This window comes from Falco naumanni, chromosome 4 (genome assembly GCF_017639655.2).
Source record: "Falco naumanni isolate bFalNau1 chromosome 4, bFalNau1.pat, whole genome shotgun sequence".
NCBI lineage: Eukaryota > Metazoa > Chordata > Aves > Falconiformes > Falconidae > Falco > Falco naumanni.
Genome location: NC_054057.1, coordinates 75,644,502 through 75,658,138, shown reverse-complemented (window position 1 = coordinate 75,658,138; position 13,637 = coordinate 75,644,502). Strand labels below are relative to the sequence as shown.

Below are 13,637 nucleotides of genomic sequence, written 5' to 3'. Positions count from 1 at the left end.
CAGGGCAAATGGGCACATTCACTTCAGTGTACAAGGACAACACTCACTGAAATGTCTGTTTCACTCTGAGCGTTCAGTAAAGCCGTCACATACCATTGGCTGTGCTTTCACATTCTTGCACACACTGTAAAGAGGAAAACGAACTTTGAAATAAAATGGTTCTGTCTCAATGAAATCATACAAGAGGATATTCAGCACTTGTCTAGGGAAGACTAGCCAAGAATATTCTACTGGTTGAAAAAATACCACCTCCCCCCACTACCTTGAAGTTCCAATAAGACAATTAAAATAAAAGGCATCTGCACTCGCAAGAAAACACACCCAAATCATCTGCTACAGCACTTACTGTACACTAGGTATAACTGGTAATGGTTTATCTATGTATTCAAACATCTTCACCAAAAAGTGACCTTTAAGCAGCACAGGTAACGGATTTTGCACATAGGAGCTCCTAGAGTAACTAAACCTCCCTCCCACTTTCTGAAGATTCATCCCAAGTGGTAAGGAACAGCAGTCCAGATGGCAAGGCTCAAGCTCTTCAGCACAGGAACCGTGTTTTCCCTCAACATTTAGACAGCACGTAAGAAATCACCTCAGCTGCACCTTCAGCACTATACTTACTCACATGAGAAGCTCAAATCTTAAAGGAAGAAGTTTGTCCAAACCCTTGTTCCAAGATGAATTAATTAAAAACTGAACTATAGACAATACAAAGTGTTTATTAACAATTTATCAAACCTATACAGCTCCAGGAATGTATTAGCTTTTTTTGACACCCTCCCCCCCCCACAAACAGTCATTCATTCTGCCCAAGGAAAGGAAGAACAGTCTGGTCCCAGCTCTCATCCCAGCGCAGCTGCTTGGATGCACGGAGGTTTTTTCTGAAGTTGTGAAGTTTGCCTTCCAGTGTAGGAAATTCCAAGAAAAGCATCTGTAAGTCAAAAAAGGAAAACCACAGAAAAATACCATCACATTACATCTGAGGCTCATTCTAGCCTCCCCAACGCTAACCCTCAACCACAATGCTGCAGTAAAAGAGCACTCTTAGGTCTGGCCCTATAAATGGTGACCAATGACAATATTTAACACGTTCTTGCCAGCTTCAGATTCATTCACCAGGCAAAGCAGTTTCTTCTGAGAATGCAAAATGCACAGATAGTCAGATATGCAAAGGCGGCTCACATGGTAGCACCTTTGCAGTTATAGCTAGTTGGAAAGAAAAATCAGCCAAGTCTTTACCTTTAGCTGTTCTGCAAGTTCACTCGAGTCCCTGAATATCAGACCATTTTCATTGTGTTTCACAAGTTCATGTAAACTGTGAACAGAAGTCATAGAAGAAAACATGAGGCAAAAAGCAGCAAGTGGGACATACAGATTTTTTAAAAAGTCGCATAGTCACAGATACCCTAGCACAGTCTCTTCAGATGTAACATTATGATCCTGCACATTTAGATACAAGCTTCCTACCCGACAAAATGGAATGAAGGTGGCAGTTTTAAACTTCCAGATTTAAAGACTGTTTCTCCCTTCTATGTCAGACTATTTAAATCTGTGATTACAGTACAAAAGGGCCCTCACTCTATCTTTTTGTCACTCATCTGGACATACATTAAAAATCAGGGCAATAATCTACAATCAACCCACAACGAAAACTTGTCCATGATCCAGTTCATAAGATCTTGCCAGAGAATTTCTCTTTCTTTATAAAAGCTGCTGTTTCCCCAAAGGACCATAAATTCTGACTAGGCATAAACTCACCCCTTCACAGAACAGACATATTATGCAAAGGAAGCTTTTTTTTTTTACATTAAGTATATGGAACCAAAGGATTAAAGGGTAGTTATTTCTTAAGGCAAGTGGTTGCATTAAACGCTCCCAACTTCATAGAAGCTACTGTTAATTTTTTGAACTGAAAATAAAACCACCTTGATTTCTAACTTAGCTTATCAAATGAAAAAAATTACAGCATAATACTGGAATCTCATTTGATACATGCAGTAGCTGCTGAACTCTTGCTTCGTAAGAATACTGTTTTATAGGACCACTTAAACTGTATCAGAATGAGCAAGCTCTTACCATTCAAAATGTATTGCACACACAGGTAAACAACAGCCAAACATATCTACCACCTTCATGGGTAAATCCAAACCACTAGATGATTTATGGAGACACACCCCCAGGTCTGCTGAGCCTGAAAAGCAAACAAACCAGACAGGAGTCTGAATTCTCTGAAAGCAGCTCTTCTAGTCTTACTCCAAACCTTTCTTTCTGTTTATGTACTGCTTCGGGTGATGCAAGCTAAGCATGAGCTACCTTCAACACCACCCAGACTGACTCAATTTCCAACACTCAGGGGGGAAAAAAAGCACACAATGTACTTTGTGACTAAAATCAGTCAGACTTTAGAAACAAACCAGGCAAGTGCATATTAAATTAAAGGGAATCTTAACATTTCACCCATCTTGTAACAGCTTTTCTGCCTCTAAATCTGCTAAAAATGGGTAAACACAAAGGAAAACCCCATCAGTATCAGACAGGATAAGCTGCACGGCTCACTAGCGACCTCTTCCAGTTGATGTGATTTCAAAATAGAGAAATTACAGTGTGATTTTGTAGACATTACATTAGTTAGTTAAGAAGAACCCAATAAACGCAGCCTTTTACAGCCATATAAATTGGCAGGCTCTAACCCTGAAGAATGTAGATCAAGCTGAATATGTATTTTACTACTTTATTAAGCTTACTCACACTTCATGCTAATATAATGAAAGTGCTAAGGGAATACTATTCCAAGGACATGTTAATTTAGAATTTCAGCTACTTTTGGTTGCTCAGCCAAACACTTTATGATTTCATTTACTGAAGTGACCCTGAAAGTGAACTGGAACGTGCACAGGCATGCTGTATTTCAGCATAGTTAGAAGAAACAAAGACTACAAAGAACAGGCTAAAATGGCCACACTGGCACTCCATCCACTTCTTAGGGTAACACTGGAAAACTGTAGTTGAGACAAATTCAGCAATTTTGCTGGTCAGTGACGGTAAATTTCTGGTTTTGACTCGTGCCACCAACTTCATTCGCTTACTGTGTTCTACCAGCATCTGTGCAAAATCTCTATCAGCTCTCTGCAACTGTGCTAAGTTGTTTTTCACACATTCTCAAGCGTATTTCAAAATCCACTATTTACCAAGCAAGAGAGGGTAGTCCTCAGCTTCAAGCCATGGTGTACAGATCTGGATATGTTTAAAGTGCAGTTTATTTATCAGTCCATTGTAGTAGTCTTTTAGAGGTCCTTTACCTGTTTAAAACAGAAAAAAACCCATTGTTTTTTTATCAAGACGACTGAAAATAGTGTGGTCTGTGCATCCTACTGTATAGCAGACAACCTCCCGTTTTATTGAGTACATCAAAAAGGATACCACACACAATCCCCAGAAAGACATGTAAAAGACTAAGTCCCCTTGAAAACAACATGAACTTAAGACTTCTCCCGTACTCACTATTTAGAAGAGTTTGCCATCAATATATAATCACAGAATCATTTAGGTTAGAAAAGACCTTTAAGATCACCAAGTCCAACCATTAACCCAGCACTGCCAAGCCCACCGCTAAACTGCGTCCCTGAGCGCCACATCTACACGTCTTTTAAAAACCTCCAGGTTTTTAACTCCACCACCTCCCTGGGCAGCCTGTTCCAGTGCAATCAGGTCCTGCCTAAGTCTCCTTTTCTCCAGGCTAAACACCCCCAGTTCCCTCAGCCACGCCCCATCAGACTTGTGCTCCAGCCCCTTCCCCAGCGCTGTTGCCCATCTCTGGACACGCTCCAGCACCTCGATGTCCCTCTTGTAGTGAGGGGCCCAAAACTGTGCACAGGATTCAGGCTGCGGCCTCAACAGGGCCAAGCACAGGGGGACAATCACTGTGCTGGTCCTGCTGGCCACACTGTTTTGGATGCAAGCCAGGATGCTGTTGGCCTTCTTGGCCACCTGAACACACTGCTGGCTGATATTCAGCCAGCTGCTGACCAGCACCCCCAGGCCCTTTCCCACAACATTACCCCAAGCTGCAGCGTTATGTGGGGTTGTTGTGTCTCCAGTGCAGGACCCGGCCCTGAGCCCTGTGGACCCTCACACACTTGGCCTCAGCCCATGGATATCCCCTAGCCTTGACCTGCATTTTGCCTACAGCCTTAAGATAACCAAATAAGTAATAACAAATTTCATCAGCACAACTGGCCCTTCGAAATCACACCAAGTTTTACTTGGCTGTTAATGAGAAGGTTAATCAAACAGCGTTCATTCTGTCTATACAGCTTTTTGGCAAAATCTCATTTGATGTTTCTCTTTTCGAGCATTAAATAGAAATCTTTCTGCCTAACACTTCAAACATCAGATTTTACAGTTCTTTTGCAGCAGTATCCCTATGTTGACTTAATTTTATTTGAACATGGAATAATGCACAGCTGTACTAGATAGGGAGGCAGACAGCTTCTCTTCTTTAAAGATGTTCCATGATTATGTGGCTGTAACAGTCCAACTATAAATCACTACTCCTAAAATCAGACATAAAAGACAACAGTCCCTCCTCTCTCCAACATCAACAGAAAAGTCAGCATAGAACATAAGAAGAAAGATTATTTCTTCTGTATTAGCACTGAAAGAATTGTAACACAAATAAACTACTACCTGTTATCACACATACTAAAGACGGAAGCTTGACTCCCTCGTTGATATACTGCTCATAATCTGGAAAAGATAAAAGAAACTGTTTATAGTCAAAAACCCATGGATGCTTGGTTTAAAAATGGTCAGAGCATATTAATTGTTTAACTTTCTACTTCAAGTAATTTCTTTACAAGCATAAACCTAGTAAAACAGCAGTAAATTTAGCCATATTAAAACTGAAGAGCTTCAAGTGAAATCAACTATAGATTGTTTAAAATGCACTATTCATAAAGCATTGTTCCGCTACAAGGTATCAGCTGTTTCAATGTATTATCAATTAGAAAATGCAGCTGCAAAGTCTACAGAATAAACCAATGTGTATTCCCTTCTCTCCTTTTGACAGATGCCTATTGAAAGTACACAAAAATCTTAGGAAACAAAACTGCTATTTACAAGCTAGTAAGAAGCAGAATGGCAGACTGCAGCCTGTACTGGGCCCTGGTGAGGCCGCACCTCAAACCCTGTGTGAAGTTTTGGGCCCCTCGCTACAAGAGGGACATTAAGATGCCAGAGCGTGTCCAGAGATGGGCAACGGAGCCGGGGAAGGGGCTGGAGTGCCAGTCTGATGAGGAGCAGCTGAGGGAACTGGGGGGGTTCAGCCTGGAGAAAAGGACGCTCAGGGGGGACCTGATTGCTCTTTACAGCTGCCTGAAAGGAGGCTGTAGGCAAGTGCGTGTTGGTCTCCTCTCCCAGACAACAAGCAATAGGGTGAGAGGAAATGGCCTCAAGTTGCACCAGGGAAGGTTTAGATTGGGTATTAGGAAACATTTGTTCACAGAAAGGGTGGTCAAGCACTGAACAGGCTGCCCAGGGAGGTGGTGGAGTCACCATCCCTGGAGGTTTTTAAAAGACGTGTAGACGTGGCGCTCAGGGACACGGTTTAGTGGTGGGCTTGGCAGTGCTAGGTTAATGGTTGGACTTGGTCATCTTAAAAGTTTTTCCAGCCTAAACGATTCTACGAGAATTCTCCCTGACAACTACCCTAATTAAATCCAGATGTTGCATATCTGTATTTCAACTACTACTCTTAACCACTGCTAATTAAAATACATCTGCATTGTCACTTGAGTATGGAAGCATTGTTCTTTAGCAAAACCCTTCACAACCATCCGGAATACAAGCACTCCTCTTTGAACAGGTAAGATTAATTCCTTCATACCTACCTTCTAAGGCTTTTAAAAGGACTGAAAAGTCTTCATCCTCTGAAAGAGAAGCCTTTATTAGTAATAGTCATATTTCTCTCATTTATAATTATTGTCTTTAAATAACAACCATCAAGATTTTCCACACCTTTACGTGAGAATGGACCATGCTTTTCCTATTAAAAATCTGTTGTAACTATTTTCATAAATAAAAGTCTGTATTTGCTCCCCTTACTGGCAACATGGCAGACAAGCCACAAATACTGCACATCCTCAAAGCTACCAAGTTAGAATTTTTCTACTTGCTAAAGCTAGAAAATTAGGAGTAGAAAGTTAATTCAAAGGTATAAACAATTCTGCCCATGGTTACTAGCGATGGATGTTTCCACTCTGCTCCCCTTTTTCATGCAGAGTAAAAAAAAAAAAAAAAAAAAAAGGGCAAAAAGCAAGACAATTATGTAATACCACCATCAGAAATAAGAGTACATATTTTAGTTTCTTTATCTGTTCTACACCTCCATGCAAGATAGTATGCCTAGAATGGAAGTTAAAAAAAGAAGTAGGAAATGTCTTTTAACCATTCTTGAAGCCGAGCCTCTAGACTGTAGCTCTAGAATTAAAATACAACTTTAAACAAATCACTGATTTTTAGCCACCAAGGTGTATCATATACAACATGTCTTCAAATTCTTCCAGCCAAATGAAGGAAAAACCTAACTTTGCCACTGATGATGTCAACGTGCCTCTATAGCGTGTCAAGCGTGAGGAAGTGAAGCAGCCCTGGTTTTACCTTTTGTTAAACAGTGGAATAAAACTATGTGTTTCCAAACCTGTCCAGCTTGTGCTGCTGATTAGAAGAGCTGGCCGTCCTCTGGTTTTCATCACATGTCCATTTCCTTCATCCATTTCTGTAAAGGCAGATCTCTCAGCACTCAAACTGACAGACTCTGTACTACAGAAACAGAATTTTCTGAGTATGGACTACACAAACACCGCCAACAAACGCAGAAGGAAATGCTATGCTTAACTTGCATGAATTTCCAAACAGTCTGTTTCGGATTTGCTGCTCAGCTTCTCTAGAAACACAGTCATCACAGTACTGAGCTGCAGAGAGGTACCTGATCACAAAGGGGACCGTTTTTTTCATCTTTTCTATTGCTGCCAAGAGCCTAGTGACACTACGGCTATAGGCACGATTCCATCTTCTAACGAAGTGTTTTCCTTAACAAGCTGAGGAAACAGTCAGCCTCTCTTTCCAGCTCTGTCTCAAACAATCACAAGTTAAGTAAAACCATGGATGTAACAAATCATAGAGCACTGAGGCCAACATTACAGTTACTCAATTAAACTCAGAACCTATACATTCTGTGATGGGCATTTCCAAAAAGAAAGCACTATACGCTACAGCTTTCACTTCTTTTTCAAACATTAGTTTGGTAAAGTAACTCCATGTTAAATCTCTCTAGGAGACATCCGGCACACAGCCAGAGAGTTCAACACTTAGACCAAGAGCCTGGGGGCTCTCTAAAGTGAAAGGGAGGGATGCTATGAACAAAGCACACAATCAGTGTCATCTAGTTTAATGGGAACTAGACAACTGCTGAGTTCCACCCTAGAGATATTCGATTACAGATTGCCTCAGTACTCATGCCAACTTCTTTAAAAATAAAACACTATTATTTCACACACCAAGCACTGTGGTATCACAGTTCAATGATTTCACTTATTCTGGCCTCTCCTAGTGACAATTACACTAACTTGCACAGCATCAGCTGCTGGCTAAGAGCACACAGAGAGCACTCTGCCTGCTGACATGTTCAGTAACTTGTGACCTCATGCAAAAGTATTTTTGGTATCTAAGTGCAATAACTTTACGTCATTTGGTTAAGGACTGTAACAGCATGCCTTACTTACACATACTGTGGTTTAAAAGGCTCATAGTCTTTGGCAAGTTTCATGTACAAATGATGCTGAATTTCTAATGGTGTTTCCTTAAAATAAGAAGCTGGCTTGTCATAGAGCGTTACTGCCCTGTAATGAAATAAATTCACATGTTAAATAAAAAAACAGATGTCACAAAACATACATGCTACAGTGGCAGGCTACTACAATGTTAGGTAAATCAATACAGCAAAGTAATTAATTTTTTGACTCTTACAAGTTTCTGTATTCCTGAAGTTAGCTGGAACACACCAAGGTGGACACATTAATCCTGTAACAAAGGATTGTGTGCATATTCAAGGGGTGTAATGCAGACATCATTGTCCTGATTTTTAATCTTACTTCATAACTGTTCTTGAGCAACTTTGATCCTAAAGACCTCTGACTGCAAAAGAAAAACGTGCAAGGCAGACTAACTATTAAAAAACGCAGTGATGTCTGCCTCATTCTGATTCCGTAGGCAGCTTGGTAGCAAACCTCTTTAACATCTGGATTGCCACCTTCTAGTCAAATTGTAATGAAGGTTCCTGAATGCCCACACTCCACTAGCTCGTTACAAAACTGAGCTAACATGCTTCAGGGGTGATGGATGGGCTCAGGAAACCTGTTTTTTCGTAAGATTCCCCTGAATCCAAAATCATTAGGGATACATTCCTTTGACTTCACATAAGCACACACTAGTTAGAGGTATGAGACTTACTTTATATTGCAATTCACCCACAGATCTTCTTTCATTGCATTAGTGACACACAAGTTATAGTCAGACAAACGCCCAAAGAGCTTTTCATACCTGACAAAAATTAAATCTTTGTTAGAAACCACAGGAAGGCAATCGCATTAGCCAAGCAATAACCACCCATGAGTGCCCATGCTAATTAAAAGCCAAACAAAACCAAAAGAAACCCAACTGCCCCCAGTAACTAAAATTTAATTACCAATTATTGACTTGCTCCTTATACCGAAGCAGCATCAGTTTGAGAGGGGATACAGTATGACTCCCTTATCCTCTAAGCCCTAAGAACACCACACTCAAAATCCTTTATCTGCATGCCACCAATTTGATTCAGCAAGAAACAGAGCTTTAAAGATGAGATGGAGTATAAGGCATCATTAGAGAATAACACACGCCCAGTATATAAAGAAATTCTAATAACAAGATCAAAGCTTGCACATGCATGTAAAAGCAACCTGCCTTCAAAAGCAACCCGATTCATCAAATTGCCTTCCTACATGTTTAACAAAGGTGTTTTAGACCATGCTTTCTGAAATAGAAAGCAATTTAACATAGCAAAATCCAGAAACCCTTCACAGAAACAGCCCTTCACTAATTATATTCCCCCCATTGGTTTCCATTCTTCTGAATTCTGCAAAGGTACATAATTTATAGAGGAGAAGAAATTACTGTACAAACCATTTTGCAATTTGTACTAATGGGTGATTCCTTCCATGACTCAGGCTCATTATAGTATATCCATAGTTGTGCCAATCAATTATCAGTTTGCTTCTCCAGAAAAGGCATGCTACCCAGGCAACAGCTATAGCAGGTAAGCCTGGAGGATTCTGTTTAATATGTAAAATGTAAAATTTAATAATAACATGTAAAAATAGCATAAGACTGTGGTCAAGTGACAAACACTAAGCAACTACCAGAAAAATAAAATTAAATCATCAAAATCACATCACTTTAAAGGGTATTAACGAACAGAGACAACTTTGTATTCACCAAATATAGAACTGCCAGTTTCTCCCATGAAGATTGGTAGGCACTTCAAATTTTATCATTGGATCAGGATCAAAATTCCCCTCCAATACACATACAAACATTTCTATTAAGATTTATTCTTTCTACTATCCATGCCAATGAAGTTTGGAAGCTCAACAATTAACAGGAAGAACAGTTGTTGGAGTTAACTAAGTATCAAAGCTTAGAGCCAAAAATGTAGTTTGATACAGGTTTACACCATTGATTGGGCCAGTTTCAGCTCTCGAATAGAACAATGTCTAAGACCACTAAAATGTCCTGTAACATAGTACTACCTATTTATATTAGAATTAGTGCCAACGCAAAACATACCTGAAGAAGAATATAGGCCGGCCGATCTATCGTTAGCATCGTGTACAGTAGCTGCGCTGCCTGCACAATGACCTTTATGCCATACTGGAAAAGCTTCGGACCAACTGCAAAAGGACAGAAAAAGGTGGTAAGAACATTACAGCTCTCCAGGCAGGAATGAGCACATCAGAGAGAGGTTTAAAACAAGGGTATGTGACAGTGGAAACGGCTTCGGACAAAAAACTCACATTTCCTATAAATGACTGTTCTGTATAGGTAGTTAAGGTATGTATGGATAAAGAAACACATGAGGTAAAACAACAAAGACAAAAAGGGAAAACAAACAAAAAGGGAAAACAAACAAAAAGGGAAAACAAACAAAAAGGGAAAACAAACAAAAAGGGAAAACAAACAAAAAGGGAAAACAAACAAAAAGGGAAAACAAACAAAAAGGGAAAACAAACAAAAAGGGAAAACAAACAAAAAGGGAAAACAAACAAAAAGGGAAAACAAACAAAAAGGGAAAACAAACAAAAAGGGAAAACAAACAAAAAGGGAAAACAAACAAAAAGGGAAAACAAACAAAAAGGGAAAACAAACAAAAAGGGAAAACAAACAAAAAGGGAAAACAAACAAAAAGGGAAAACAAACAAAAAGGGAAAACAAACAAAAAGGGAAAACAAACAAAAAGGGAAAACAAACAAAAAGGGAAAACAAACAAAAAGGGAAAACAAACAAAAAGGGAAAACAAACAAAAAGGGAAAACAAACAAAAAGGGAAAACAAACAAAAAGGGAAAACAAACAAAAAGGGAAAACAAACAAAAAGGGAAAACAAACAAAAAGGGAAAACAAACAAAAAGGGAAAACAAACAAAAAGGGAAAACAAACAAAACGAGAAAAGGAGAAAAAAGAAAAAAAAAGAAAGCAAAACAGAAAAAAGAAAAAGAGGAAAAAAAATAATAAGAAAAAGAGAACGAGCGATGTTTCCCTGTGCGTGTGACTGCCGCGACGCGCCCCAGGCCCGCCGGGGCTCAGCACGGACGGGCTCCCCCCGCCCCCCGCGCGGTTCGACCCGCCCCTGCAGCTCCCGGCCCCGCCGCCTGCCCGCACCCCGGGCCGGGGGCACCCACCTCGCAGCCCCCGCAGCTCCCGCACGGGCACCAGCCGGATCCTGTCGCTGCGCAGCACGTCGCCGTGCGGCACGCTCTCTGCCGGGGGAGAGGCCGGTCAGAGCCGCGGCCCCGCGCACCGCCCGCCGCGGCCGCCTCAGCCGGGCTCAGCCCGGGCCCGCGGCCGCCGGCCCCTGAGGGGATGGGGGGGAGGGGGGGCGGGCCGCGGCCCGCCCGCACTCACGGAGGTAGCCCAGCAGCGAAACGTCGCGTCCGTGCCGGGCCAGCGACAGCGCGTGGTACTGCATCCGCGGGCTGCGGCCCAGGTCGCCCAGCACCGCCACGCACACCCGCCCCGCCACCGCCACCGCCCGCCGCCGCCACAGCAGCACCGCCACCAGCGCCGCCAGCCCTAGGGCCAGCCCGAGCGCCACGCCGCCCACCGCCATCTTGGCGTGCCGGTGGCGGGAAGGGCGGGCGGCAGCGCCACCTGGTGGCGCAGCGCTCTGAGGGGACCTCGGTTTTAAAAGAAAAAAAATGGTTGTGGAGGGGAATAGCGGTCACTAGAGGCAGCTCCAAAACTCTATGGTTTAAAATGAGTTTACGGTACGATGCAAAATTACTTTTCTTTCTGCGGGGTACTTGAAAGGAGCCCCGGAAGAGCGGCCCTCACAACGTGAGTCACTGGCTCAGCGCGCCCCCGAGGTAAAGGCTTGGTGAAGGAATTGTCTTCTCTGACTGAAAAAAGTGGCATGTTCTCTAGCGCAGAACGGCCTTAAGTGCTTCAAAGGTAGAAAATAACTGGTACCTGCGGTGCTGAAAAATAGTTCTTGTTCAAGTTCAAGGTGTTTGTATTGCAGTGTTCTGCCGTTATGTTTTTGACCTCTGAAACAACAAAACTGCTAAAAGTAACGAGAACAGTTTACTTGAGAGCGAGGGCAACATCTGGCATGTGTCCTGAGTGAGCTTAGGCAGTAAGGGCTCTTCGGAGATAAAAATCTGCTGCTGATTGCTTGGGTGGACTGGAGAAAGGCTCCGAGAGCAGATCAAAGGGCTATTTTATAGCATTTCTGTCAAATCTGACTGAAAATTGTGATTCAAAGGGTGCCCTTATATCTCCACTAGAAGAAGAGCAATCATTAGTGGTTTTCATATCCAAAATCCTTCACAAATACCACACCATCTTCAGCACAAAGAATGTGGCTGGCTGTATAGATGGCAAGTTTCCTCACCTGAAGTCTGTTTCATTAGCTGTGAGCTAAGGCCATCTCCTCCGCTTCAAGGAAGCCGAAACTTCTGAGACAGAGAGGTATTAATGGGAGTTTTGACTGGGATTGAAAGTGCCCTCAGCACTGTGGAGCAATAATCCATTTCCCCTTATTTCTTCTTCTTGTGCTCCAGACAAAAATTTTGAACACACCTCTGGACTAGCAGACCAAAAGCAGCTGTGGAGGAGAGGGAAGGGGAGGGAAGGGAAGGGAAAAGTTGTTTGCAGGAAAAATAATTTATGTATTTGAAGGAAGGCATATCTTTTAGAAAGCTTAGTTCCAGTTACTGCTGAACAACTGTGCACAAACTATTCAATAATATAAATCAAGACAGTTGTTTCCAAGGTAATCCTAACTTCCCTTTCTTACATGTAGGAGTAGTTTGCTTGTTTCCCTAAGAATGTTTGCAGAAAGAAAGCACCACAAATGCTTGCATGAATAAGAGAAGTTATCCTGAAATATTCCCCAAGATTTTGGGGAATGATAAAATAAAATGATCAGTGACGGATCATTTTATTAAATGACAGTTTGGAGCCAGTTCTCACAGCATGAATGCAGAATGAGAACTCCAATCTGTACCTGTACCAAGCAAGTAACTATAATCAAGCCTGAAACAGGTTTGGAAAAAATACTCTGTAAAACAAAGGGAGCAGCAAGAGCCAGCTGTGTACTAAGAGAAGACAAGCCACGGCACGGGCCAGGCAGCGATGTCACCAGCAGGGCACAGTCCCACAGCAACCCCAGCAGGTGGTGACAGCAGCAGGTCCCATGGCCAGTCCATCGATTATCAGGCAAAAGCAAGGTAACAAGGCAAAGGTCAAGCTACTAAATTGAAACAGTTCAGGAACAGGACTAGGAAGAGGTACATCTGCAACATAGCTCAGGGGAGAATTATAGGCCAGGCCCGAGCTTAAATGAGGCTTCCAGGCCCATGGGCAGAGGGTGTGGATGGAGGCCCAAGGTGAGTTTGGTCAGGGCCATTAGTGCCTGCTGCTGTACTCAGGGCCCTGTTGTAACTAGCACTTGGAAACACCACATCCATTTGCAGCTGGTGTGTGAGCAAAGGTGGTTAAAGTTCATGTTCATCAGCCATATTCTCATATGTATCAATATAGGTTAAAAAAAAAAAAAAAAGCTGCTCCTGAAAGACATGATAGATACAGCATTTATAAAATAAAACACTTGAACAAATGCTACATGTTATCTAAGGCAAGCTATTTAAAGTAGTCAGAGGGCTAATGTTTATTATCCATAAAATGTGTTAAATATCTTCCTCCCCGAGTTATGCTGCAGGTTGCCTAGCACTTGGAAATTCAGGAATCTTAAAATTTGTACATTTTCATCTCAGGTGGAAACTCCAGTATTAATCTACCTGCCTGTCTGTGTTTCTGATCTTTG

At 42.0% G+C, this 13,637-nt stretch overlaps 1 protein-coding gene across 3 annotated transcripts; it reads right to left on the bottom strand.

The window, feature by feature from the left end:
• Nucleotides 1-703: 703 nt before the first annotated feature.
• ALG1 (ALG1 chitobiosyldiphosphodolichol beta-mannosyltransferase) lies at nt 704-11,420 on the bottom strand. 3 transcript variants are annotated; one of them, XM_040591089.1, is made up of 13 exons: nt 11,216-11,420; nt 10,993-11,070; nt 9,883-9,986; nt 9,220-9,368; nt 8,509-8,598; nt 7,788-7,898; nt 6,698-6,819; nt 5,889-5,927; nt 4,687-4,746; nt 3,189-3,299; nt 2,077-2,191; nt 1,240-1,315; nt 704-931 (listed from the first exon to the last, which is right to left on the bottom strand). In XM_040591089.1, the coding sequence occupies exons 1-13, from the start codon at nt 11,418-11,420 to the stop codon at nt 797-799; spliced, it is 1,395 nt and encodes a 464-aa protein (XP_040447023.1). In that variant the 3' UTR covers nt 704-796. The 3 variants fall into 3 exon arrangements, with proteins under 3 accessions (XP_040447023.1, XP_040447024.1, XP_040447025.1); XM_040591090.1 differs by having other exon boundaries at nt 7,782-7,898; nt 11,216-11,380; XM_040591091.1 differs by lacking the exons at nt 10,993-11,070; nt 11,216-11,420 and adding an exon at nt 10,110-10,235 and having other exon boundaries at nt 7,782-7,898.
• Nucleotides 11,421-13,637: the final 2,217 nt, after the last annotated feature.

What these genes read in the sequence shown, in the direction of transcription:
- ALG1 (XM_040591089.1), bottom strand. Translation starts at nt 11,420, where the DNA reads ATGGCGGTGGGCGGCGTGGCGCTCGGGCTGGCCCTAGGGCTGGCGGCG. An exon ending in CAGCAGCACAAGCTGGACAG is followed by an intron (nt 5,928 to 6,697) that starts GTTTGGAAACAC and finishes CTTCTCTTTCAG; the next exon opens with AGGATGAAGACTTTTCAGTC. An exon ending in AACTTGCAGAACAGCTAAAG is followed by an intron (nt 932 to 1,239) that starts GTAAAGACTTGG and finishes TTTGACTTACAG; the next exon opens with ATGCTTTTCTTGGAATTTCC.